Raw genomic sequence first — 26,054 nt, 5'->3', positions numbered from 1 at the left:
TGTCTACTTAATTGGTTTGGAATCCATTTGACTGACACTCTTCGGAGTTTTAGTGTAGCTAAAAGTTCCTATTGGAACCTAAATGTATTCGTTTCTGGGATTATAGAATTTGAGGTCTTAGAATCTGACGATCTGGTCCAAAGCCCTCCGTCTCTGAGATGGAACAGTGAGGGCTGCGGCTGAAGGTCTTCCCGATGTCACACAGCCCCCTAGTGTCTGGAGCTAGAATCAAGTTTCCCATATTTATATCTTATTATTCTGTTCCACACGATATAACACGGTGGTTTCAAGATTCCCAGGAAAAGTTATTTTCATTTTTATGACTATAAAGAGTAGCCTGCAAATGATGTCCAATGTCTTGGGCATGAAATGTTCGTGGCTTTTTGTCTTTTGTAGGTAAAGTCCTTATGTGCATCCCTGTTGGACTCAAACGTGCTGGTGCAAAGAAATAATCTGGAGATTGTCCTGTTCTTCTTCCCATTTTATACCTGTCTGGTAAGCCGTTTGTGCTCTTCGAGGGGAGTCGCTGGTCTTTCCTGAGGCCGTGGGGTAGACGGGAGAGGTCCGAGCCCTCTCGTCCGAAGGGGAGGGCAGCCGCTCAGTGACCACTATTCGCTTTCAGCCATTCAGGGTCCTCGGTCATTTCTGTGAGAGTGGTGTTTCCATAGCGAAAATTGAATAGCCTCTTTCCCTGGGCAGCGTGTGCAAAACCAGCCCCTTTTGAGAACCGCTTCTTTAAGATAAAGCTTTGTAGACTGGTAAGGAGGGGCCACATGTCAGAAAGCCGGCGATTTACTATGTCATCTCCTTGCAGTATAGTTTTCTCTTTCCTCCTCATAGGATTCCAATGAGAGAGCCATCCCCCTGCTCCGATCCGACATGGTGCGCGTCCTCTCGGCCGCCACCCAGACCCTCCTGAGAAGAGATATGTCTCTGAACAGAAGGCTTTACGCGTGGTTACTAGGTACTGAGTAATACGTGGGAGTTGAAAAGTCAGAGTTAAGGCGAAACCTTTGAGTGCTGATTTTTGGAATAAAGTCGCAATCTCGTTGATACATTTCTGAATCACAAAGTGTGGAAAGATAACACGGTGACTGAATTGGCACTGGTCAGCTGAGTTCTGCTGCCTACCCCGCAGCTTTGGTTATTTTACAGCTGTTACATAAAAAAACGGAAGTAATGGAATTTTTAAAATGTTAACCGAATTCCATTTTAAGAAGCTTGAAAGACCACAAAATGTGGGAAGGAACTGAGGGTGTCATGGTTTCGTAGCTGCTTATTGCGGTCAGATTATACTTAACTCGCTAACGCTGGGTCGTCTCTGCTGAGTACACGATTGAATTCACTTAAAATCATAATAGAACTAAAAACAGTGCCATTGAGAAGGTTCACATGATACTGAAGCTTCCTTATTAAAGCCTTATTCAGGTAGGAAGAAGTTTCATGGGATAAGACTGTGTGTGAGAAAACCCAGAAACGTGGAATATATGTAAAAGAAGGTTTTGTCTGGATGGGAACGTTTGTGGCATTGACACGTTTGGGGAGATATTTGGATGACTTTGGAAGAGCATGAGATCCCGGTTCATGTTTCTGTGAGCATGTGTTCTTGTGGACAGACTGCAGACCTGTAGGAAAAGAGCCGTTGACCGTTGGTTGGATGGAAGGCTTCATGGGGACAAGTCCAGGAAATCACAGGGCCTAAAATTCCCAAGTCCATGTACCTAAGTGAAGGTGGTTTACAGAGCCATTGTGAAAAAACTCCGTACTTTTTTTTTTAGAAAGACTTTATTTTTTTAGAGCAGTTTTAGGGTCACAGCAAAACTAAGAGGAAGGTCCAGAGAGGTCCCACCTCCCCCCTCCTCCCCGCCAAGCACGGCCTACCCTATCACCGCATCACCCACTGGAGTGACACGTTTATTACAGTCGAGGAACCTACACTGATACCTTATCGTCACCCACAGTTGGCTGTTTACACAAAGGTTCACACTTGGTGCTGTGCATTCTGTGGGTTTAGACAAAGGTATAATGACATGCATCTACCGTTATAGTGTCACACAGAGTATTTTCCTGCCCTAAAAATCCTCTGCTTCTCAGCTTTTTTTTTTTCAACCCTCATAGATCTTCTCATACCAATGTCAGAAAGTCCTCTTAACCTTTTCTTCCCCTAGTTGTAAAACTTCCAGAAGTCATAGCACAGAAGCTTATGAAGGATTTCCAGAAGGATATTTACAGGCTCTTTGAGCATTTTTGTTAAAAGAATGATTTTGTTAAATGCACGGCTGCCTTTCAGTGGGGCTAGGCACACTGTATGTAGACAGGACCCTGGACCCAAGTTCAGTACCGGCTCCGACTTGCTTAGCCACGACCCCAGGAGTCCAGACTCTCTGCTTAGAAAGATGCTGTTCCTTGCCCTGAGGACCTTAGAGACTTACCAAGGCTCAAAATGAGGGCATATAGTTGAGAATACCTTGATTTTTACATAGTGCCATACAAATAAATACTGGTTTTTAAAAATGATACTCATTCCATCAGATCCTGGTAATCATACTTGTCGAAGATAATCAGGATGAATTCTTGGGGTAAACTAAATTGATGCCCGTTGAGATGGAATTCTGCCTGTCTGATCCCTGGCCCACCACTGTCAGAAGAAAATAGGTCTCGGTTTTGCTGGATCTGATTTTGGTTTTCTGTTGGAGGAATTCTATTTTTTAAAATGTCAGAGCATGAGACCTTTGCACAATAAGATGTACTTTAAATGTATAGATTTCTTTACAGCTCATGGTGCTTGTTCTTTTATAGGTTCAGATATTAAAGGAAATACCATTGTGCCGGAATCGGAAATCTCAAAGTCTTACGAAGACCAGTCCTCGTATTTTTTTGAGAAATATTCCAAGGATCTTTTAGTTGAGGTAAAGGAGCATTTCTGGAAAGTAGATCCCAATTAGGGCATTCCTGACCATGGTTCTTCAGTGGAGTTCCTTGTGGGACCTCAGAAGTAGGCAGGGGGCCTGTTCCTTAGTACACAGTTGGGAAAATCTCATGTATGGTTGTCCCTTGGAATCTGCAGGAGATTGATTCCAGCACCCCCCTACCCCCCCCACCCCCCCCCCATGGATACCAAAATCAACAGATGCTCAAGTCCCTCATATTTATAACTTGGCCTAGTATTTGCATATAACCTATGCTCATCCTCATACCTTAACCCGTCTCTCGATTACTTATGATACCACCTCTAGATTACTTACGATGTAAATGCTGTGTAAATAGTTGTAGAATACAGCGTAAATGCTATATAAGTAGTTGCCAAAGCGCGACAAATTCAAGTTTTGCTTTTGGGAACTTTCTGGAATTTTTTTTCCCAAATATTTTCAATCTGCAAGACCCATGATATGGAGGGCCGACTGTAGTCACCTCGTGCTGCATGACTGCTTTTACTTCTATCCCAGAGCATTTAACAGCTAGAACAACCAATAAAGTCATACTGTACTTTATATAATACCCTAATATGTGGCTTTAAAAAAAAAATAGGGTCTGGCTGAGATACTGCACCAGAAGTTCCCTGATGCTGACGTGGAGGAACGCCACCACACGTACCTGAAGCCTTTCCGCATCCTTCTCAGTCTGCTTGACAAGCCAGAAATAGGTAACATTAGATGAGCTTTACCATCACACACCATTAAAACTCCGGTGAGATACAATCAACGTGTTATTTAGAATACAGTTTAATCTTTGGAAGTTCAGAATCTTGAAGTAGTTTAGTCATGCTGTGTGCTTCAGTTTTCATTATCTGGGCATCACTTAAAAGTTTTGCACAATTACTTGGACGTTTTTGTGAAGAAATTATAATACCTTTGAGCTGTCGTGCTCATCTGCACGCGTGCCTGCAGGGCACGTACGGTACTGACCTTGTGAGAACGTTTCTTCAATCAAATCATTTCTTCAACTGAGCCTTGATTGTATTCTCAAGCAAATAGGGGACGCTCCTCCATCTTTTTGCCTTGTGACCCTGGGCAAGCCCCTTCTGCTGTTTGGGCCTCAGTGTTTTCCTCTGTCAAATGAGGGGGTTTGAACTAGACTCTGGTTCCAAAAGGGTTGCCCCTTATATACCGTGGTCCTCTGGGCACCCGTTGAGGAAAGTGACCTTCTCTCCCTTCCTTTAAAAAAAAAGAAACTGCCCCGGTATCCATTCACTGTAAGATCTCAACATCTCATCTCTTGAACACGGTAACAGGGAAGGAAACCCCCTTCTCCGTGGGATTCATCCCTGATAGCATCATCTGAGTGCTCAGGACGTGCCCACCGTCCAGGCGCCATTTGCAGAGAACGAGAGCTGAGGGCGTTCGTTAAGTTCCTCCGCCCTCTGGCCTCAGGATGGGGACCCTTTGTTTATGCATTCGGAGACGGGCGTGGGGCATCTGTGCAGCAGGGAAGGTGCTAGGCTCTAGGTGTACAAAGGGAAACAAGGGCTTCTGGTCAAGGGAGACAGAAGGGAGACTGAGGTTCTGGTGTGTTTTCACTGTTGTTAATAATAATGGTGACATTTTTTTGAGCAGTTATTTTGTGCATCGTTAATACGCATCTCCATGCATACTTCTGTACCTCCAACAACCCTGGGGGGTAGATTTTCTTACTATACACATTCTACAGAGGGAGATGCTAAGGTTGAGCAAGGCTAAGTCATTTGCCAGGGGCTACCCAGGAACTGGGACTCAAACTCTGGAGTCTGTTTGACTCCAGAGCCTGAGCCCTCTTTGTCAGGACTCTGCTGCTTACTTGATGGCACTTGGACGGCCCATCCCCGAGATGTTACTCATGTAACACCAATGAACTTGGGTACCATGACAGGTGCAGCTCTGGCTGCTCCTGACCAAAGTCAAAGCACGAAGCTTTTGTGCCTCCAAGCTCCGCCCTTGGAGATGGGTGTTTTACGTCAAGGCTTTGACATGAGCCAAGTAAAACGTTGAGCTAGCTTGGGCTCCAGGTTATATTTTCTGGAGGGAGGTGAATGGCAGGCTTCTGCCCCATCCCAGCAAATTCGTCCTATCTGATAATTTAGTTTTCCAAGGAAAGACACACTGGAAGGGCAAAGGAGTGGATTGGTAATGTAGAGTAGAAGGCATAGGAGGGTCATAGGTCAGTCTCATCTGTGCTTTGGCTACCAAGCTTTAGCCACTTCCTCATTTCTTCTCCTTGAATCTTGACCACAAGCTTTCCTTCACTAGTAAAAAGCATTTGGCAGTCTTATGCTATAGATAAAATGCACCTGGGACTTGTCGTGAAAAAGAGACCTTTTGTCTTTGGAAGCATAAGAGATTAGATTATTTGCTGATTCCTTGTTTGACAGAGCTTTTGTTTTCTCTGAATCATCCTGTGTTCACTCCTCTGAATACATGAGTGGGAAGTCACACCCTCCCATCAGGCCTGCTGGTTGATGTTTGTGGAGCAGAAATGTCCAGCCACCTTCCAACTGCCTATCTGGCAGGGTCCAGTTCTTTTGTGCCATCTGAGGCTTTTCTGGGTTGGTGTTATTTCTTTTGTGTCGTTCTAGCTCATCAGTAAAAGAATTCAGAATAGGAAGTTGCCCTACTCTGTTGGTGCTTCTGTGGAGTGACGGCCTCTGGCCAGGCAGTTTCTGCACACTTAAAACATTTAGCCCACTCCCTGCCTCCTTTGAGAATCCTCCTGGAGCAAGTTATTCAGCATCTGGGCCTCGGTCCTCTTGTCCCCTTGTAATCAGGACAGCCCACCTGATTACATACCTGGTTCTGTGGCTATTGTGAGGATTAAATAAGTTAATAGCTATAGAATGCTTAGAACAGTGGCCAGCACACAGTAAGCTCTACAAAAATGTTGGCTGTTTTCACAGATGTTATTCCCCCAGCTAAAGGTGTCATTGTCACAACTAAAGTTTCTATACATTTAAGACTATAAAATTATCTATATGTTAGATAGAGTTACTCTCAATACGCTTTATACGTTTGTCATTGGTTTACAATGGATTTTTTAAAAAACATTTTGATTATTAATTTATTTATCTGGACATTTTCTTTTCAATTGCAGGGCCTCAAGTTGTTGGGAATTTGTTTCTCGAAGTCATCCGGGCCTTTTATTCTTACTGCAGAGATGCTCTCGGCTCTGATCTTAAACTTAGCTACACTCAGAGTGGAAATTCGCTGATAAGGTACTGGTGTGGCTTCCAACTTCACTCTTCCTCCCTCCCTAATGCCATGATTTTTTTTCTCTGTTTACCATAAATTGTGAAGTGCTCAAGAAAGTAGGGATGCAGAGGGTCAGGTCATGCCTTAAAATAACCTGTGCTCTTAAATCAATCAATATGAATCGACTCTTCCCTATTGAATACTGTGATGATTAAAAGGAGTTTGATCTTGTCTCTGCCCCACACTGGGAAGTACAAACCGTATTTACTGATCAAGTGTGAAAAGTTGCTCAACAAAGGCAACTGGGTCTGGTGTACAAGTGGTGAGTGACAGGGAGGAGGGCCAGCGGGAGGTCAGGTCAGGAAGTGGGGCAAGTGGGTGTGAGTCTTCAGGAGGCCGGTCAGAAGGGGGGTAGCAGGGAGCAAGGCGAGGGTACCCCAGGGGCATGAAGGCGCTCTAGGGCCCTGGAGGCAGGGTGAGTGGGGTTTGGGAGACAGCGGACGTGGCGATAACTTAAAGTGTGTAGTTAGCCATCAGCCCTGTGTTTTGTTCTGTCTTTGTACTTTTTAAGGTAGTATAGCCTCCTCCTTTTTACTTTACTCTTAATATAATTTCCTTCTCCCTGACTCGGCATTGGGTATGTTAAAAATTTAAATCGATTAGAAGATTTTTCTGGTTTATTAATTGTGAGCGTACCAAGAGTCTTTAGTGTTTGTTTTTTTCTCGCAGAGTGAGAGTAGTTTATTGTTTTCCTGAATATGAAGGTAATACATGTTCATGGTAGAGTATACCAATATTGGAAGGCATCAAGGAAAAAGATATTATCCATAATCTCACCGCCCTTCAGAGAAAAACATAAAACATTTGTATTTCTTTCTAGACTTTCAGTGCGTAAGTACACAGGTGCCTATCATTTATTTTTAAGGTGGAGTTACAGTACCTGTTCAGTTGCCTGTTTTTTTTTTTTTAAGGCAAGTTGTGAATGGCTGTACACTCTTCTCTGTGGAGGATAGTGGTTGCCTTTAAGTCCTCAGTAAGGAGTTATACTTATTAAGAAATCCTGACTGATTGACCGATCTCTTATTGATTGACTTTTGGGCGGTTTCCACTTTTTCAGTATTTTAACATTGATCTCGGAGAGGCAGCAGCAGCAGTGAGTGGTGGCTTGAAGCAAGATCTTAGTTCCCTGCTCAGGAATTGAACCTGGGCAGCCTGGATGAAAACCAGGAATCCTAGCCACTAGACCAGCAAGGGCAAGAGACTAGACGCAAATTTTCCCTGGCTCTTGCCTCCGTTTGAAAGCAAGACTGTTTCAAGGAGGCAAAAACTGTAAAAGCAGGTGCAAAGTTTATTATTAGAGGCACAGCACAAGTGGGAGAGCACGCAGAGAAACCGTTTATTTGAGTTTCTTTTTCCACGCCTGACCTGCCCTAGGACCCTCCCCGATACATGTGTGCAGCTTTTTTTCCAGGACGGATTCCAGCCCAGAGGCCCATGGCGGGGGCCTTGGCATCACCTATTGTGGGGTGGCGCCCCCTCCTTTTTGACCCCCAGGGAGCCTTTCTGCGCACACGCCATGTCTCCCTTGCCCCAAGGATGGGAAATATGTGACCTCTCCATCTTTTACTCAGACAGGGTTTAGCCCCTCTCTGTTCCTGCCATGACTGTTATCTTAAAGTGTCCTCAGGAGACAAAGCCTGGCTATTTATTCTGTTTCTGTTGTTATTTCTCTTTCGAAGTGCAAACAGGAGGCTGGATGTAAATGCCTAACCTGGAGCCCATCTATCTCCTGTCTCAGGAAATGCAAACAGGAGGCTAGTTGTAAGTGTCCGGCCTGAAGCCCACCTTTTTCCTGCCCCAAGAGATGTAAACAGGAGGCCAGTTGTAAATGCCTAGCCTGGAGCCCATCTATCTCCTGCCTCAAAATGACATTGTCATGATATCCTTATGCCTACATCTTTTTTTTTTTTTTTTTTTTCCTGGCCAAGCTGTGCAGCATGAGGGATCTTGGTTTCCCGACCAGGGATTGAACCCATGCCCCCTGTATTGGAAGCGCAGTGTCTTAACACTGGACCACCAAGGAAGTCCCCCTTTGCCTACATTTTTGTGTACCTCTACAAGGATTTCTGTAGGATAAATCCCTAGAATAAATTTCCTGAGTCATAGAAGATATGCATTTAAATGTTAGCCGAATTTCCCTCCTAAATGACTGTACTGTGTTATTCCACCAATAGAGTATGTAATTACCTATGGTTGGACTGAAGCTGGTTTTCCACATAACATTCTTTTTTACAATAGCTCTTTTTTCTTTATTTTTATTTATGTATTTATTTATTTGTTTTTGGCTGTGTTGGGTCTTCGTTGGTGCCGCGGGCTTTCTCTAGTTGCTGCGAGCAAGGGCTACTCTTGCGTTGCAGTGCGTGGGCTTCTCATTGTGGTGGCTTCTCTTGTTGTGGAGCATGGGCTCCAGGCGCACGGGCTTCAGTAGCTGTGGCTCGTGGGCTCTAGAGCGCAGGCTCAGTAGTTGTGGCACACGGGCTCAGTAGTTGTGGCTTGTAGGCTCTAGAGCGCAGGCTCAGTAGTTGTGGCGCATGGGCTTAGTTGCTCTGCGACACGTGGGATCTTCCCAGACCAGGGCTTGAACCCGTGTCCCCTGCATTGGCAGGCGGATTCTTAACCACTGCGCCACCAGGGAAGTCCTACAATAGCTCTTAAGCTTACTTCTGAGGGAATGGATCAGTATAAATACCGTTTAGAATGGCACGATGCATTCTCTTCCCTATATAAGAACAGTAATACTTCTTATCTATGACCGAGTTTGTCAGTCTCTCTAGAAATAAGTTGTAAATGGTACAATGAATTCGTTTTTCAGACATGGCATTCCCGTAATACAGGTTTTTTCATAGATATATTTATAAATATCCCTCTTCCTTTACAGTACAATAAAAGAAAACAGAAATGCCTCTGAGATTGTTAAAACAGTGAATTTGCTCGTCACATCCCTAAGCACAGACTTCCTCTGGGATTACATGGCAAGGTGTTTTGAGGACTGTTTTAGGTAAGCCTCCAGTTCAGGGGTTATGAACATGTGGGAGGGAACTGAGGGTGTCATGGTTTCGTAGCTGCTTATTGTGGTCAGATTATACTTAACTCACTAACGCTGGGTCGTCTCTGCTGAGTACACGATTGAATTCACTTAAAATCATAATAGAACTAAAAACAGTGCCATTGAGAAGGTTCACATGATACTGAAGCTTCCTTATTAAAGTCGAACTTCAGAAACTCGTCTGTGCATTTTCTGGTTAGGTCGATCTAATCGGCTTTCTTTGCATGGTGCCCTTGGAGCCCTAATCTATTCAAGAAGCTTAGTTTTGTGGTCCTGGGACTGGAAAGAGTGTTTTTGAAATCATCAGTCATCTTAAATTCTTATTGAAATTAGTGTGTAACTGTTCAGATGAAAGCATTCATGTTCTAAGCTACTGTAATCAGCTTTCCTGTCACTTTCAATCTGGTGAATTGCACCACCTCCAAATTGCTGGCAGTGGCGTGCTCAGGACAGCAAACTTTCATTTGGAGTCCTTTCCCGTGTGATTTGCGCTGTTAAGGAGGACTGATGTAATCTCTCAAACCCCATTTTGTCCTGTGAGTCATGCTGTGAAACTTCGTTCTTATCACGTCCTTTGGAATGCTCTGTGTTCTCACAGTGTCTTCTGTACCTGCAACTGTGATCAAAGCATAACTTATTAACGTTTGCCGCGGGCCATCCCCTGGACACCCCCAGGAGAAGCAGGCCCATCCATCATATAAGAAAGCCGGAGCTCAGAGATGTGAAGTACCTTGTGTGACGTTGCACAGCAGATCAGCAGCTGAGATTAGAACCAGGCATGCCCGACGTCCCAGCTGCTCCTGCCATGCCCTTTGCCTCCTCTGGTGCCAGGCCCCAGCAGGCGTTCAAACCTGTGATGAGTAAATTAATTGTAATCGGATCCACGGCGGGCAGCAAGGCCATGTTACACTGAGGCTAGAGTGTATTTTGGTCAGCTTAGTTCCATTTCAGAGTTACGAGGAGTGCTTTCTTTAAAAAAAAAAAAAATTAACTATGAAACATTCCAATGTAAGAAAGGATGGGAAATGACGTCAGACACACATGTACCCATTGCTGAAATTATAGACCACACTTGATCATTGTTTTTCACATCTTTTTTTTTAAAGGAATAAAATGTTGCTACCCAGATAGAGCTGACTCCCCACCTTCCCAGCACTTTTCCCTCCTTTCATCCCAGCTTTCATCTCTGTCCTGAAATTCATGTCTGTCCTGTGATATCTGTGTTTTTATGACATGTGTATCCAGAAACGATATAGCCTGTTTTGTCTGTTCAAATTTTATATAAATACTATCAAGTTGTATGTAACTTTTTGCAGTGTGTTGTTTTGGGGGGGTGGGGTGGTCCACAGCCCTTTGGAGATTTATGTACACCTAGTTCATTCATCTTGGGTATAGTAGTCCAGTGTGTGAATAAACCAGTTTCAGTCTTTTCATTGTTGCAAATAGTACTCTGATAACCGTGTTGGTCCTGTCTCTTTACACACAGATGCATGGGTCTCTTTAGAGCAGGCACCCAGAAGCAGAATCTCCCAGATGTAGTGGATACAGTTCTTCAGTCCCTTACCAAGATAAATGCCAAGATAACTAAGCGATAATTTGCAATGAAGAAAATTAACTCAGGTTGAATTGTACTGTGATAGCTAGATGAATCCAAAATTACTGTTTTGGGAACCAGTATATTGACTTTTTAACTTATGTATCCAGTTGCCTACTTATTGAAAAGGAAGTGTTGAGCTTGAGAATAAGATAAGCCCAGTGGAGTTACACTTCTCTGTGGGAGCTGAGAAATTCTAAGCAGCTCGTGGGGATGAGCTCCTGGTGACATGGAGGGAGCTGTCTCTGGTTGCTCTGACAGCAAGTTGAACAGCTGTCCTGCATTCTGTCACCAGGCTCTTTCCCTGGGAACATGCCTTTGGTTTGGGGCTGGGGGCCTGGAATTGTTGCTGTTGATAGCTCCAGATCTGCTGGGTAGGGAATCCCACGTGGGCATGGACCACCCTCACCTGATCTGATGAAGTTCAAGTCAGAGTGAACCTGTTTTGGAGACAAGCAGATTCAAGACTTATTGACACTTCTCTGTGTTAGATAGTTTTTGGCACCAAAGCTTAATTATTAGAACTGCAGAAGCTGTCTTTCATTGTGGTTGAAATAGAATAAGCAACTCTATTGGAAATCACAGGAAACGCTTGAAATTATTATAAGAGAGTTGTTTTTCTTTCCTGTGACTCACGCAGACCCGCAAAGCAGAGTCACGCTGTCGGGAGAAGCGTCGGCCCTCCCCCAACAGTCTCGGAGCTCTGCACCCTCCTCGTGTTCCTTCTGGACGTGATCCCCCTGGTAGGTCCTCTGCTCTAAGGAGATGGCCCAGTGCTGGCTGTTATTTACATTCTGATTAGTGTTGTTGGCCTTTTTATGAACCTAAACTTACTGAAGAAGTAGTTTTACATAAATACATAGCACTGTGTTAATGTTTGTTTCAGCATGGAAGATATAGCTGGACGTTGTATCTTTTAGGTCCTTTTAATATAAGGGGTTATACCTTTTGAGCCAGTTGTAAGTGGGCTGAGCTGAAGTTATGGAAACCAGATGATGAGCTGAGTGTCATCCATACTAAATAACAACAGTTATTTAGGAGTGAGAGTTAATGTATGTCCTTTTTAAAATTATTTATTTATTTATTTATTTATTTATTTGGCCACGTTGCGCGGCATGCGGGATCTTAGTTCCCCTGCCAGGGATGGAACCTGTGCCCCCTGCAGTGGAAGCGCAGAGTCTTAACCACTGGCTTGCCAGGGAAGTCCCAGAGAGTAAATGCATTTCTTAGTTAAAGTCACGCCCTTGGCTAATTTTCTCAAAGGAAATTGATTTCTTTAATATAGAAATAAATGTGGCTATTATTTTCTGCTAGAAAGAAGAAAGCCACCTGAAAGGAGAGGAAGAACGTCCATTGATTTATTTAAATAGATCAAAAAGAAATATTATTTTGTGTTCTGATTTGGGCATTAATGTGAAACAAACTTACGCTGTAAAAAAAATTTGAATTTTCTACTGGTTACACATTAAACCCGTGTCTCTGTTTCACAGGAACTTTACTCCGAGGTGCAAACCCAGTACCTCCCTCAGGTGCTTGGCTGCCTGGTGCAGCCTCTGGCCAAGGAAATGGAGGCGCTAAGCTTACCTGAACTCACGCACGCCTTGAAGACATGTTTCAAAGTGCTCAGCAAGGTCCAGATGCCGCCTTCCTACCTGGACACAGAGCCTGCAAGTGGAAGCTTGGTAGGTGCTGGGAGGAGCGGAAGTGGTTCTCTGGGCTGAAGGAACCTTGTACCTTCCCGCACAGGGATGAGACTAGAAGATATATCGGTAATATCTAAAACACGCTTCTAAAATCCTCACACACGTCATAAAAGCCTTTAGTGTAGAAGCAACCCCCGGTCGTTTCACCCTCTGCCCTGCTACTTCCTGCTAAAGCCCATCACTAAGCAAACGGTTAGACATAGCTCACCGTCCAGACCTTTCTATGTGTATGTTTGTATACGTGTAATTTTGCTTTTTTTTTTTAATATAAGTGAGAGAGTGGTCCCTGGGGCTGCCGTAACAAAGTGCCACACTGGGTGACAACATAACAGAAAGTTATTGTCTCACAGTTCTGGAGGCCAGATGTCCGAGATTAAGGTGTCAGCAGGGTGGTTCCTTCTGAGGCTGTGAGGGAGAATCCGTTCCATGCATCTTGCCTGTCTTCTGGTGTTTCACTGCCAATCTTTGGTGTTCCTTGGCTTAGAGACGCATCCCCCACCAATCGCAGCCTCCCTCTTCACATGGCATCTTCCCTGTGCGCATATGTGTGTGTCCAAATTTCACCTTTTTATAAGGACACCAGTCATATTGGATTAGGACCCACCCTAATGACCTCACTTACTTGATCATCTGCAAGGACCCTATTTCCAAGTAAGGTCACGTTCACAGATGCTGGAGGTTAGGAGTTCAACATCTTTTTAGGGGACGCAGTTCAACCCGTAACATACATTATTCTCTGATTCACTTTGGTTTTCATCCAAACACTATCTGGAGGACATCTTTCCATATCTGTGTACACAGAGGTATCTTACTCTTTTCTCATTTCTGCATGAGACTCTATGGTATGGCTTTACAATTTCTTCACCTCTTCCCCTATCGAGGTTATTTTGGTTATTTCTAGTTTTTCACTGTTACAGTGCTGCAGTCAGCATCTTCGCACGACCTGTTCTCAGGGCTGCAAGTGTTTCTGAGGGATCAGTTTATAGAAATGGGTTGCCGTCAAACCCATTTCTTACCTTAGAAAGATGCTACCAAATTGTCCTCCAAAAAGACTGTAAGAGTTATGATTCCACAAGCAGTCTGAGGCCCATGGTCTTTGAACTATTTTTATTTTCTACTTTGTTTGTTTAGGGATTTGAAAATTCTGCCCTTGAAATCCATTCGGTGCAATGGCAGACAGGTGTGCAAACAGACTAAAAAAGCGAAGCATTCCTGAAAGACAGCTGTGTGTGTTGGTTAGTGCTGGGGGCAGATGCCTGCCCGATGGGGCTTGAATCTCAGTTTGCAAACTAATTACAGACTGTTGCTTCATTCTCTAAGTTAGTCTCTTTTTTTTCCTTTTTTCCTAGCTGTTACAGCTGTTGGAAAAAAATATCCTAAAAAGGATGTAAGATATAAAGTTTAGGCATGTGTAGTGTACAAATATAAATAACACTGTGTTTCTAAAATTGCATGATACTGTCTCAGTCTTCCCCAAAGAGCACAGTGGGTCAAATGCTGAAGTTTTCAGTTTAATGCCATATGAGCTGAGTAACAGTATGAGAGGGTTGATTCATTAAAGGTTGAAGTGTCATCCTTTTGGAAAAGCTACAGAATATATATACGCATATATATGTGTGTAAAACATGTACGGGGGTAAACACTTTGTTCTAGCTGTCTCCCCTTATTTCGTTCCTTTGTGCCTTTATTTTACACTCAGCCCAATTTCCTCATTCATATTTTTACATCTGCCAGAAGCTGTTTCTAAATAACCCTGTTGGCCCCCGAAGGGCCTAAATAAATAAAGTGGGCTCAAAGCCAGCCCACCCAAAGAGCACGGGGCTTGGTCAGCCGCCTCGCTGGGCCGGCCGCCTTTCTCCTGCCCCCTGCGTGCCCTCTCCATTGCATTATACACGTGTACACAGGGATCCATCCTCTCGGGGTAGAGAACTGTGATTTTGAAAAGCAGGGAGGACGCATTCGTAGCCTGATTCAGTTGATGTTTGAATCCCTTGGTCTTTCGAGATACACGGTACAAACTTCCATTTTTTGCAGAGTCCAGTCAAAGGTGAAAACAGTGAAGTAATTTTAGACACAAACGCAGTGCTTCCTGGTGATGAAGACGCTTCATTTCCTCCACTTAAATCTGAAGACAGTGGCATCGGCCTCAGTGCTTCGTCGCCAGAGCTCTCTGAGCACCTGAGGGTTCCCAGGGTTTCTCCGGACAAAGACGACGTCTGGAAGAAGGGCGGGAGCATGCAGAGGACGTTTCTTTGCCTCCAGGAGCTAATTGCCAACTTTGCCCACAAGAACATCTTTGGAGTACAGCTGATGGCATCCGGAGAAGAAACCAAGTCGGCAGAGCCCGCAGGCCCGAGGGAGGAGGCTGGGATGCGGGGCACGGCGGGCAGCGACTCGGCGAGGAAGAACTCGTGGGAGGTGAAGCCCCTCGGCGGGCCCCAGTTCAGGCAGATGCTCTCGGACCTGTTTACGGTGCGCGGGTCTCCATTTAAGACAAAGAGCTTGGAGACGCCGTCGCCCCTGCCCAGCAGCCCTGGCCGCAAGGAGGAGGAGGAGTGGGCCGTGGACCAGGTGGTCATTGACCCGGGGAGCTCGCGGGAGGGCTGCAGGGAGGCCTTCGCCGCGGCCTGCCACCTGCTGCTGGACTGCGCCACCTTCCCCGTGTACCTGTCCCAGGAGGAGACCGAGCGGCTCTGCGACGCCCTCTTCCAGCTGCCGGGTGAGAGGGCGGCCCGGCTAGAGTCCCGTGGAGGAGCCGTGGGACTCGGGCAGTGGAGGTTTAGAGACGAGCTAAAATCACAGCGGCCGAGAAGGAACTGTGTGCCACGTTTGTTTCCTTCCTGGTTTTGTAGTTAGCGTGTATGGTTTGGATTTGTCTCACCAGATGGGAAATTGATGAGGCTGGGTCTGTATTTTTAAACTAGGGGTGTCTAGCAAAGCCCGTCAAAAGGTCTGGGACTGGGACTTCCCCGGCAGTTCAGTGGTTAAGACTCCGCGCTCCCACTGCAGGGGGCACGGGTTCCATCCCTGGTCGGGGAACCAAGATCCCACATGCCACGGGGCGTCGCCACAAAAAAAGAGAAAAGAGTCTGGCACATTAAAGGTGCTTATGGTAGTCAGTAAATAGACTATTTCTGAGACCTGCTCTTAAAGCTTTACATATTAGTTTGCTAGGGCTGCCATAACAAAGTACCACAAATTAAGTGGCTTAAACAATAGAAATGGATTGTCTCATGGGTCTGGAGGCCAGAAGTCTGAGGTCCACGTGTTGGCAAGGCCATGCTCCCTCTGAAGGTGCTGGGGAAGGATGTGTTCAAGCCTCCTTTAGCCTCTGGTAGTTCCTGGGCTTGTGGCAGCCCAACTCTGATCTTTCCATGGTGTTCTTCCTGTGTATATGTCTGTGTTCAGATTTCCCTTCTATAAGGCACCTGTTATATTGGATTTGGGGCCCACTCTGCTCATTTTAGTTTATTCAATAGTTATTTATTTGGCCATGCCACGCAGCTTGCGGGATCTTGTCTCTTCCCCAACGAGGGATAGAACCTGGGCCCACGGCAGTGAAAGCTCCAAGTCCTAACCACTGGGCCACCAGGGAACTCCCCATGGCCTCATTTTAATTAATTACATCTGCATGACCTATTTCCCAACAGGGTCACATTCTAGGAGGTTAGGACTTCAACGTAAGAATTTTTATGAGGACACAGTTCAACCCATAACAGGCAGCATCTTAGCTCGGGCTGCCATAACAAACTGCCGTAGGCTGGGTGGCTTAAACAAAAGCCATTTATTTTCTCACAGCTCTGGGGCTAGAAGTTTGAGATCAGGGTGCCAGCATAGTCAGTTTCTGGTGAGAGCTCTCCCCTTTGTTTTAGACTGCCACCTTCTCACCGTATGTTCACATCCTGGGTGGGGGGCAGTGGTAGGGGGCTCTCTCTGTTGTCTCTTCTTATAAGGGCACCAGTCCCATCCTGAAGGCTGCACACTCAGGACCTCATCTAGACCTAATCACCTCCCCTAAGCCCCACCTCCAAGTACCATCACATTGGGAGTGGAGGCTTCAACATGTGAATGTTGGGCAGACACAGCTGAGTCCATTGCAGGCAGTGAACACTTGAAAGAGAAAAAGGATGGAGGAAAAAGTGGAAAAGAAGAAAGAGTGATTAAGTTGGTAGGAGCAGAGGGTGAAGATTTCTGCGCTTGTCATTACCTTAAACTCCCATGCAATTTGTCTCTTGGCTCATGAGCTGCAAATGACAGTATACTTGGAAGAAATGCATTTAGAATTGATAGCTTCAGTATATTTTCGGCCTCTTTTAAAGCTAATGTCATGTGCCCTACCACCAAGAGGGCTTTGAAAACACATTTTGAACTCTGCACCAAAAAAATGTGATTTTGACTCTGTGTAAATTTCAAAAAAAAAAAAAAAGTGTTTTAATTCAAATTTTACTATATTGACAAATTCTTTAAATGACATAAAAACAAACATTTCGAATCATTTCAAAGCCCTGAGACCTACCTTTGCAGAATTTGAATAATCTGACAAGCGCATGAAACCAGACTTGGTCTCATTTGTCCTCTGGCCCTGAATGGGGACAGCGTATCCTGTCACCACCAGAGGGTTATCACACTGCTGTCCAGGTGACTTCCCGGATCTAAACGTCTTAGAGACTGGCTCCCAGGTTGGTGAGCGAGTTTCATGAGGTTTTGTCTGTCTCTCTCTGTCCTCTCTGGTTGGCTTCCTTTCAGGAGCTGGCGATTCCAGTTTTCCATCTTGGCTGAAATCCATGATGACCATTTGCTGCTGTGTGACTGACTGCTACCTCCAGGATGTGGCCATCTCCACCCTGCTCGAAGTGATAAACCACTCCCAGTCTCTAGCACTTGTCATTGAAGACAAGATGAAACGCTATAAAAGCTCCGGACACAACCCATTTTTCAGCAAGCTGCAGATGGTGACAGTTCCTCCCATTGCTCCAGGAATATTGAAAGTCATCGCAGAGAAAACAGACTTCTATCAGGTATTTCCCATCCAGAGGAGGGTGGCTGGGACCCTGGGACCCTTTTCCCAGACTCTTTATTTGAAGTTGTCCCAAAAGTTGTAGCGGTGGTGACAAAGAATATGGTGCCTTGGGTGGCAGCCGGTGAGGGTGGCTGGAGACCTTGCCTGCCTTGTCCATCTCTCTAACCCAGGCTCCTGGCACAGTTTCTGTTCCCACAGCAAGTGTTCAGTAATATTTGTGTTCAGTGTTAGGCTGACCAGACTCCATCTGGCAGGATTCCTAAGTTATCTACATATACAGAAAAAGAGACTCTGTCCTAATTTGTGAGGTTAGAGGCTTTGAGGTTATTTAGCCTCAAGGAAAACTTAGTTCGTGTCAAGTGTAAGAGCGATTGTTGCTGAAGATGGTGAGCAGGTGTTGTCCATCTTTTGGGGGGACAGAGTAAGAAAATAAGGTAGTATAGGGCTCATTTAATTGCAAGAAGCTGAAAGATACTCCAGCTAGCTCATGAAAAGAGAAGTTACCTGGTTATTTCTGGTAAATGAGCAGGCCTGTGGTTTAGCTTGTTGCTTATTATAAAGATAGGGGAGCCCGTGGAAGTCCAAGGGCGGGAGTGGAATGCAGCTGGGTCTCACGGGGTCTCACCTGGGAAGCTGTCAGGTCCCAAGGCTGCTTGCTCTGCCCATCTCCCTGCCAACCAGGACCTAACTTGGTTGCCACTTGACCTTCAGTCTGCCTCAGGACCCTCAGGCTTGATTCTCATAGCTAATGACAGTTGCATCACTTTCTTACAATTCTGAACTAACTGGTCAACGCTATTAAATAGGCAGTCAGTGGGGCACCCTTGGGTCAGGTGCCTTCTGCCGTCCAGTCGACCACAGCAGTGACGCAGGCCAGGGGGAAGTGGTCGTGTGATATAGACAGGGACCAGCCCACTCACTGGGGCCTGTAGATGGAACACATTTCCCCTGCAGGTGGTCGGGACAGCAGATGCCCTGCAAATTCAGAGATGCTAAGGAAGAGACATTTTAGATGTTGTGTGTGGGAATGAGGTACTGGAATTAAACTGTCCTTTTAGGTCTTGACAGCCCGTCCTCTGAAAGGCTTTCGAAATGGGCTGGCTTTTCACCTATTGGAGATGAGCTCTATCAAGCAAGTCATGTAATTGAGGCCACCTCTCAGCTTTGTTTCCTTTTTTTTAAAAAAAAAAAAAAAAACAGCATTATTTAGATATAATTCATTCATTTAAAGCACACAATTCAATGGTTTTTATTATATTCCTTGTTTTCTATATGTCATATCTTTTTTCCACCTATTTCCCTTTTACTACTTTCTTTTTCATTAAGTGAATATTTTCCAGTGTAATATTTTAATTTCCTTAATGACTTTTACAATATATTTTGGGAGTTATTTTTTTTAGTGGTTACTCTAAGGTTTACCATATACGTCTTATCAGAATTGACTTCACATTCATACTAAATTCCAGTGAGATACAGAAACATCCCTCTTGAATAGCTCTATTCCTCTTCTAAACGTATGGGTCTAAACGTATTTTCTTGTATCTTTGCATGTCTTATAATCTTTATTGAAGACTGGACATTTTAGGTAATATATTGTTGTAAATTTGTATTCTGGCACCTCCCTCCCACCCCACCAGTGACTCGCTGTCTTTTTTGTTTGTTTAGTGACTTGACTGTTTTAGTGATGTCTGTTTCCCCTGCAGTGTGAGGCCTTTGGCGCTGCTTCTTGGAGGATTCAGCCTTAGGAATGTGCAGCCAGTCTGAGATGATAGTGATCTTAGCAAGATTCTCCTTGACGGTCTGCTTTCTATTCTCATTATTGACTGTCTGGTCTCTATTAAGCTCTGTTGGTATCACACCCAGATGTTAAGCTCCACTAATCACTGGCTGATTGCTCTATTGTTTTCAACAATGCCCTGGGGCATAAATTACTCCACAGTCTGATCCAATGAAATTTACACTCCTCTCTCAGGTAGTATTTTGAGGCCAGTCTTTGAGATTTGTTTTGACACAGGAGGATTTTTCCTAGCTCTCTGTTTCCCTGGTTATTTCTGGTAAATGAGCAGGCCTGTGGTTTAGCTTGTTGCTGTCATGGAGCTACCAGCCTCCTCTTAATTGCTTACCACCAAAATCTCTGTTGTTTTTGAGAGCACTCCTAGACTTGAACACATACCTATGCTCTGTTCCAGATAAACTCATTTCCCTTATAGAGAGCTATGCAACTCTCTGTTTTATGGCTTGCCTCTCCCCCTGGGCAAATTCTCTGAATACTATTGCGCAGGAAGAGCTGCGACTGGGACAGTTGTCTGTTTTTCTTGGCGCAATATCCCTACAGGGTGCTGGGCAAGGGTGCTAGCCTCTGGTCTTCTGAGTGTGTCTCTTTTCCTCTCCTAGCACGTAACTTTTCCCTTACAAGCAAACTGGAGCAAGAATGATCTGGACCCCAGTATTCTTAGCCTGCTGTGCCTGGATAGAGCCTCCATGCAAGAGTTGGGGCAGAGGAGTAAAATGCCGGTGGCCTGTTCCTCCCAGGGAGATGCAAAAGCCTTTGACTGGGAGCTGGAAGGAGGGGTGCCCATCTTCTTGGCCACACCCTGCCAAGCCAAGCTTGATTGAGAGGTGGCTAGGGGTCATGGTTCAAGTGGCATAGACTATCGCTACTTGTACTGGAATTTTCGTAGACTTTCTTGAGTGTTTCTTCATCTCTTGAGTGCCCTTAGGATAATTTCCAGCAACTCTAAATAGCTGGCTGTTTAATTTTTTTCTATAATTTTCACTGGTTCTGGTGGTTTTGCTGGTAGAGGGTCCACAGTTTGTGCAGTCGAGCCCCATTTATGATGTTGGGTCCTGGCAGATCCTGGATTTAATTGCTCTTCAGCTTCTGCCCCTCATTCTCCCTGTCTCCTTCTTACCAAACTTGAGTCACAGTAAAGATCTTGACTCTGTAGAACTTGGAACCAGGAACAGGGCCAACTGTAAGCACGGTGACTGGGCAGATCTTCCCTGGTGCTGCGTACATCACAAAGCTGGACATAATTACCTCGCAGGCACAGGGGAGAAAAGAGAAGAAAGAATTGAGTCCATGAATCCTTGGAAGGCTATTAATAGGGTAAAAATGGTAGCACTCAATACTTTCCCCTTGTTTGGTGTGAAGTATACTTTTATGAGTTCTTTCCAAAACCTTGATTTTTATTTTGACTCAGATTTAGTACATACCTGAGTATCTACTACTTGCCAAGCACGGGAGCATACGTTATATATTATCAGGTTCTCAAGAGCTGGGTGTGGCTGGTACCTGCCCACATTGAGATGCTGGAATGAGAAGTGGTAAAGCAGCCTGCACAAAGAGCCAGGATGTGCCCCTGGTTCTCGGATTCCAGGTGTTGGGCTGGTTCCACATCTTCTAGCCTTTTTCTCATTCCCATGGAATGGCTCACCTACCAGCTTTCCTTCTGCACACAATGCAAATGAGAATAAGGTCAGATATCCCAAGAATACCCTGCCCTTTGTAGGTTGTAAGGCAGATTGCCAACCACTAAGAAAATGTCCAGAACGTAGGGATTGAGAAGGCTAAGACAGATGAAGGAGCAGGTGTGTTTTTGTGATCAACATCAAGTCTCAGAAACCCTCCAAAAAAAACTTGAAACCTTCCAGGTGGAGCATCTTACTCGTACATTTGCCATAGGGACTGCAAGTAAGGGGACTGCTTTACTTAGTCGGTAGTTTTGTATCAGAAGTTTACGTGTAACTTGTTAATTGGAAATCATGGCCCCTTAGATAAAAAAATAAATAATGGTTAGTGACTCAAACCAGTCAGTGGTTAATTTGATCTGTGCAGAGAAGACAGTTTTGTTAAAGAGAAATAAATGAGCCAAAAGAAGTTCTTTGATCTAAGATGTACATTATAAAAAGTTATAATCTGTGAGACATCAGCTTTTTCCATGACCTGGAAGAATGCCTTCAGAAATTCCCCTCCCGGAAGTGGGCACCAGCCCTCCTTTTGAGTCTCACCGTGGTTGGGTCAGGCACCCGCCGTGCTCCCTGGGACTTGGGGAGGGGCTGCAGCCACTTGCAGACCTCATATGTTTAAAGCGCTTAGATCAGGGTTGGGGAGATGAAGGGCTCTATTTGGGATACAGTTTGTGCCCTGAAGGTGAGCCAGGGTATCTGCCACAGCGTTGTGCACAGAAATGGGAACAAACAAGTTTGGGGAATGAAAGCTGAACGCCAGTTTGAACCAACCCTAGGTGGTAAGGTCCTACGGTGTCTATCTCAGGATAGCGACCACCGCAAATCCACCAAAATTCCTGGAGGGTGCGTCTCTGGAACCCCAGTGCTGGCATGTAGGGAGCCTTGGTGTATGCTTGTTGAAAAGATGCCTCAGCTGATAGGTTCTTGCTTCCAGATGATTCCCCTCTGAAAGTGAAGGTCTGGGCAAGAACTGCAGCGTTCTGAGCTAGTCTCAGACATCCAAGTTTAACCTATAACGTTGCCCTTGCCCGGATGACTCCTGAGGGGTCTGTAATGTGGTTTGGGTTTGCTTCGCTCTGTTCTGCTTGGTGGTGGTGGTTCTTTGTGTATTGAGGATTCTCCCATAGCAAATGTAGGCAGAAGCCAGTACCTGGGGGCCGGGACTGGGCTGCCACAAGGAGGAAATGGGCGGGAGCTGCCTGTGTTCACACTGTCTCCCCTCCGTCCAGAGGGTGGCTCGTGTGCTTTGGAATCAGCTGAACAAGGAGACCCGGGAGCATCACATCACGTGTGTAGAGTTGTTCTACCGCCTGCACTGCCTGGCCCCGACAGCCAACATCTGTGAGGACATCATCTGTCACGCTCTCCTGGACCCTGACAAGGTGAGTCTTTGCAGCCGACAACCTCCCTCTGACATCGGTCCTGACACCGTGAGCCCAGGCAGACTTACCTATATCCGGCCGGAGTCTTTCTGGGGCTCCGTGGACATCCTGATTAACGGGCAGGGCTATGGCATTAGTAACATTTTTTTTTTTTTGGCTGTGTTGGGTCTTCGCTGCTGCGCGCAGTCTTTCTCTAGTTGTGGTGAGCGGGGGCCACTCCTCGCCACGGTACACGGGCCTCTCACCGCGGTGGCTTCTCGTGTTGCGGAGCATGGGCTCTAGGCGCGTGGGCTCAGTAGTTGTGGCTCACGGGCTCTAGAGCGCAGGCTCAGTAGTTGTGGCACACGGGCTCAGTTGCTCCGCGGCATGTGGGATCTTCCCGGACCAGGGCTCGAACCCGTGTCCCCTGCATTGGCAGGCGGATTCTTAACCACTGCACCACCACGGAAGTCCGCATTAGTAACATTTTAATACATTAATAATTTCAGGACTGGAAGGCCTCCAGAAGCACGAGCCATCCCCTGTGTCATATTAAGGCTCACCAGGGAAATCTGCCCAGGCTCCCATGATGCCTGCAGGGCTTCTAGAGCTCTCAGTGAAGTAGGCAGTCGTAGAGAATGTGTCGCCTTGGAAGCCCTGGCTCTGCTTTGCCGTCGTGTCCTGTTCTCTAAGCCATTCAGCCTGGCACTGCCAAAGGCCATGAGAAGGCTGTGCTCTGTGTTTTCCTTCAGCCACAGGCCTAGGTGTGACCCCAGACTCGGGCTGACGCTGAGTCTGGAATATGCACTCTCCGGAAAGCACATCTGTGTTAATGGGAGCAAGGAAGGCGAGGACCCGGGTCCTCCTTGCTCCAGGCCCCATCGGACGCCAGGCACTCGTGAGACTCCAGCATCTCTGCCTGGGTTGCCGCCTTTCTGCTGAGCTCTTGTCTGTTATTTAAGTGGGGTTTGCTGCCACTGGGAGCAGTGTTCTGCTAAGGAATCAGGTTCCTCGCTCCCGTTTCTGTCCTATTCAAGGGAACGAGACTGGAAGCTCTGTTTCGATTTTCCGTCATCTGGCACCTGACGAGAGAGATCCAAGGCAATCGAGTGACATCTCACAATCGCTCCTTTGACAGGTGAGGGGGGACTTTTTCATAACTTACCCTTAAAGCAAAGGGACACTTTGCAGAGGTGCCGGGTCAGTGTGTCGGGCTGGGGAGAGGGAGATGTGTGCGATGGAAAACCTGACCCCGTGTTCTTGATGCAGAGTGAACGATTCCTGTGATCCCCTAAGTGAATTCCGGCCAGACGGGTGTGAATACCTGGGAGGAGTTTGCTTAATTTGGCCTTGGAGGGAGGAGAAAGCCCCCCGTGCCTCAGACTCACCTGAGCAGCTGGCAGAGTGTGCCCCCCGAGGGGACTTGGTAGGGAGATGAAGATGGGCTAGATCTTGACTGGGGTGGCAGCCACACTGGGTGTGTGCACCTGCGATGTCCTCAACCACATGCTGAAGACGTGAACTGTATTGTAGGCGCATTCTGTTCTACATTGTTTTTTGAAAATCCCCTACCTTATTTCTGGAGCTCTAGATGCGGGGGTCAGACACACAGCCTTAGAGAGATGCCAGCTGATTCTGATACCTCCTCCCCCTCCATTTGGGGTGAGGCCTGGGCATCGGGATTTTAAAAGCTCCCCCCCCCACCCCCAGAGACTCTAGCTGAGAGCAGGGTTAACGGCCCTGGTCCTCGTCTGCCTGGATCGGGAAGCCCAGGCCGGGTGAAGCTCCCCGAGGGCGCCCCGGCCACCCTGACGGTTCGCATCCCCCCGCAGGTCCCTGTTCGTCGTGCTCGACAGCCTGGCCTGCACGGACGGCGCCATCGGGGCCACGGCCCAGGGCTGGCTGGTGCGGGCGCTGTCCCTCGGCGACGTGGCCCGCATCCTGGAGCCCGTGCTGCTACTCCTGCTCCAGCCCAAAACCCAGAGGACCTCCATTCACTGCCTCAAGCAGGAGAACTCAACAGGTGAGCACACCGTGCGGGCGGCCAGGCCAGCTCTCTGTCCCTGGGGCCCTGGGCCTGGGAGGCAGGAAGGGGTGACCTGGACCCCAGCTGCCGGCTGCAGCAGTCAAGGCACTTAGACCTCCCTGGTGGTTTTGCCAGATTCAAAAGGTATGAAGGTACTTTGTGGGGGCTTTTATAATTTAAGAATCAGATGAACCAGCACTTAGAAATGCTAGGTAGTGGGTTTGTTGTTTTCACTGAAAAATATATGATTTTTTTATATTAAAAAGGAAAATGTTAGTAACCCATGTTCCAATAAATATAGCTGATTCTTGGTTCTTTTGCTAGAGAAAGCAATTCAAGTGCATCTAAGGTAGGAGGAGAGAAAAACAGACCATCCATCCAAAGGTCTCCAAGGCCAACCCTTCACTTATGAAAGAAGTCTGAGGTCTGGCGTGAAGTTCAGTTTGGGTTGGCTAGGCTAGCACTTCTCAGACCTGGGACGGGAGAGTTGAGGTTGCCTCCAGGTATGAATGATCAAGATTGTTGAAATTTGCATGTAACCTAGTCAGTTGTACTTTATAAAAATTACTTCTGCTCCAGAACTGTCAAGAACAACGTAAGTGGTTTCTTTTCTATCTGCTCTCCAAGGCTCTTTCCAGCTGTTAACATATAATCAGAAATGCAGAAGAAATAGACCTTTGGGTTCTGAGAACTTTCAGAGGCATCTTTAACATAAATTTAAAAGAATATGGGTAGGAAGAAGAAAAGAAAGACTAAAATAAAACCGATGAGTTCATTAAATTTCAGTGACTAATACCTAGAGCAGTTTATGATCTAACATTGCTTCCCACAATAGGTGTATTTTATGACTTCCTGCAGTTTTCTAACTGATGGTTTTACAAGCTTTGATTAGTTTGTTTAGATCACTGGGTTGTAAATAGTCAGTGTTTGTCACAGTCTTATCTTACAGAGAAAAGCAGCCTAACACCTAAATAAGCAAAGATTCCTGAGGTGGTTTCCTTTCCTTACAAGGTTCCTTGCCTAAAACGGTAACTTCTGGTTTTCCTTTAGGTGCCTTCTCAAAGAAGAGGCATTTTATTACTCCACAATTATAAGAAAGTAAAATGCAAAGAAGTATAAACTAAGCACCTTCTTAAAAGTTTGCTCTTCATTAAGGGAAGCTAGATTTTAAGCGTTCCTTTGCTTTAAAGAGAAAGCTTTAACTCCACGGCTCATTGGGTTTTAAAAGTCTTGTGGCAATTCCTGCTACCCCCTCTAATTGACGTTTAATGCTACCTGCCTAGTAAGAGAAAATGCGTTTTCTCTGCCACGTTCTCTCCCTGGAAACAACTAGAAGGGTTCTGCTTACCCTCCATGCTACCTCTGTGAGCCTGTAGAAATCTACTTTTTAAATACTGTTGTGCACACCAGGCAGCTCCTCTATTTCTAATATCTTATTCTTCTTTCCTAACCTGGCTTAGTGTTCATGGAATAGATTTGCTGAAAGCTGCCTATTACAAATGTTTGGCAGTACCAAAGACGTCTGGCTTTTCACTCCTTTTTTTAAAGAGACCTGAGCACTTTAAAGCGTTGTGTATTTTCTGATCTCAGAGGTACTAGCATGCTTATTTTAAGA

At 45.9% G+C, this 26,054-nt stretch overlaps 1 protein-coding gene across 5 annotated transcripts in view; it reads left to right on the top strand.

Moving 5' to 3' along the window:
* DOP1B (DOP1 leucine zipper like protein B) overlaps nucleotides 1–26,054 on the top strand; it is a 108,078-nt gene that overhangs the window by 41,858 nt on the left and 40,166 nt on the right. For all 5 annotated transcript variants that reach the window (XR_009701328.1, XM_061193951.1, XM_061193950.1 and 2 more), the window contains exons 6-18: nucleotides 397–495; nucleotides 841–964; nucleotides 2,800–2,909; nucleotides 3,529–3,643; nucleotides 6,061–6,181; nucleotides 9,097–9,216; nucleotides 11,499–11,601; nucleotides 12,349–12,540; nucleotides 14,596–15,280; nucleotides 17,308–17,579; nucleotides 22,282–22,434; nucleotides 23,451–23,551; nucleotides 24,246–24,436. Coding sequence is in view for 4 of the 5 variants with exons in the window: in XM_061193951.1 (XP_061049934.1) it covers nucleotides 397–495; nucleotides 841–964; nucleotides 2,800–2,909; nucleotides 3,529–3,643; nucleotides 6,061–6,181; nucleotides 9,097–9,216; nucleotides 11,499–11,601; nucleotides 12,349–12,540; nucleotides 14,596–15,280; nucleotides 17,308–17,579; nucleotides 22,282–22,434; nucleotides 23,451–23,551; nucleotides 24,246–24,436 (2,386 nt within the window). In the remaining variant the exon portion in view is untranslated. The remainder of the gene's footprint in view (nucleotides 1–396; nucleotides 496–840; nucleotides 965–2,799; nucleotides 2,910–3,528; nucleotides 3,644–6,060; nucleotides 6,182–9,096; nucleotides 9,217–11,498; nucleotides 11,602–12,348; nucleotides 12,541–14,595; nucleotides 15,281–17,307; nucleotides 17,580–22,281; nucleotides 22,435–23,450; nucleotides 23,552–24,245; nucleotides 24,437–26,054) is intronic.

The sequence above is a fragment of the Eubalaena glacialis genome, chromosome 6 (assembly GCF_028564815.1).
Source record: "Eubalaena glacialis isolate mEubGla1 chromosome 6, mEubGla1.1.hap2.+ XY, whole genome shotgun sequence".
Classification (NCBI taxonomy): domain Eukaryota; kingdom Metazoa; phylum Chordata; class Mammalia; order Artiodactyla; family Balaenidae; genus Eubalaena; species Eubalaena glacialis.
Note: the sequence above shows the minus strand (reverse complement) of the source record. Positions and strands in the feature narration are given on the sequence as shown.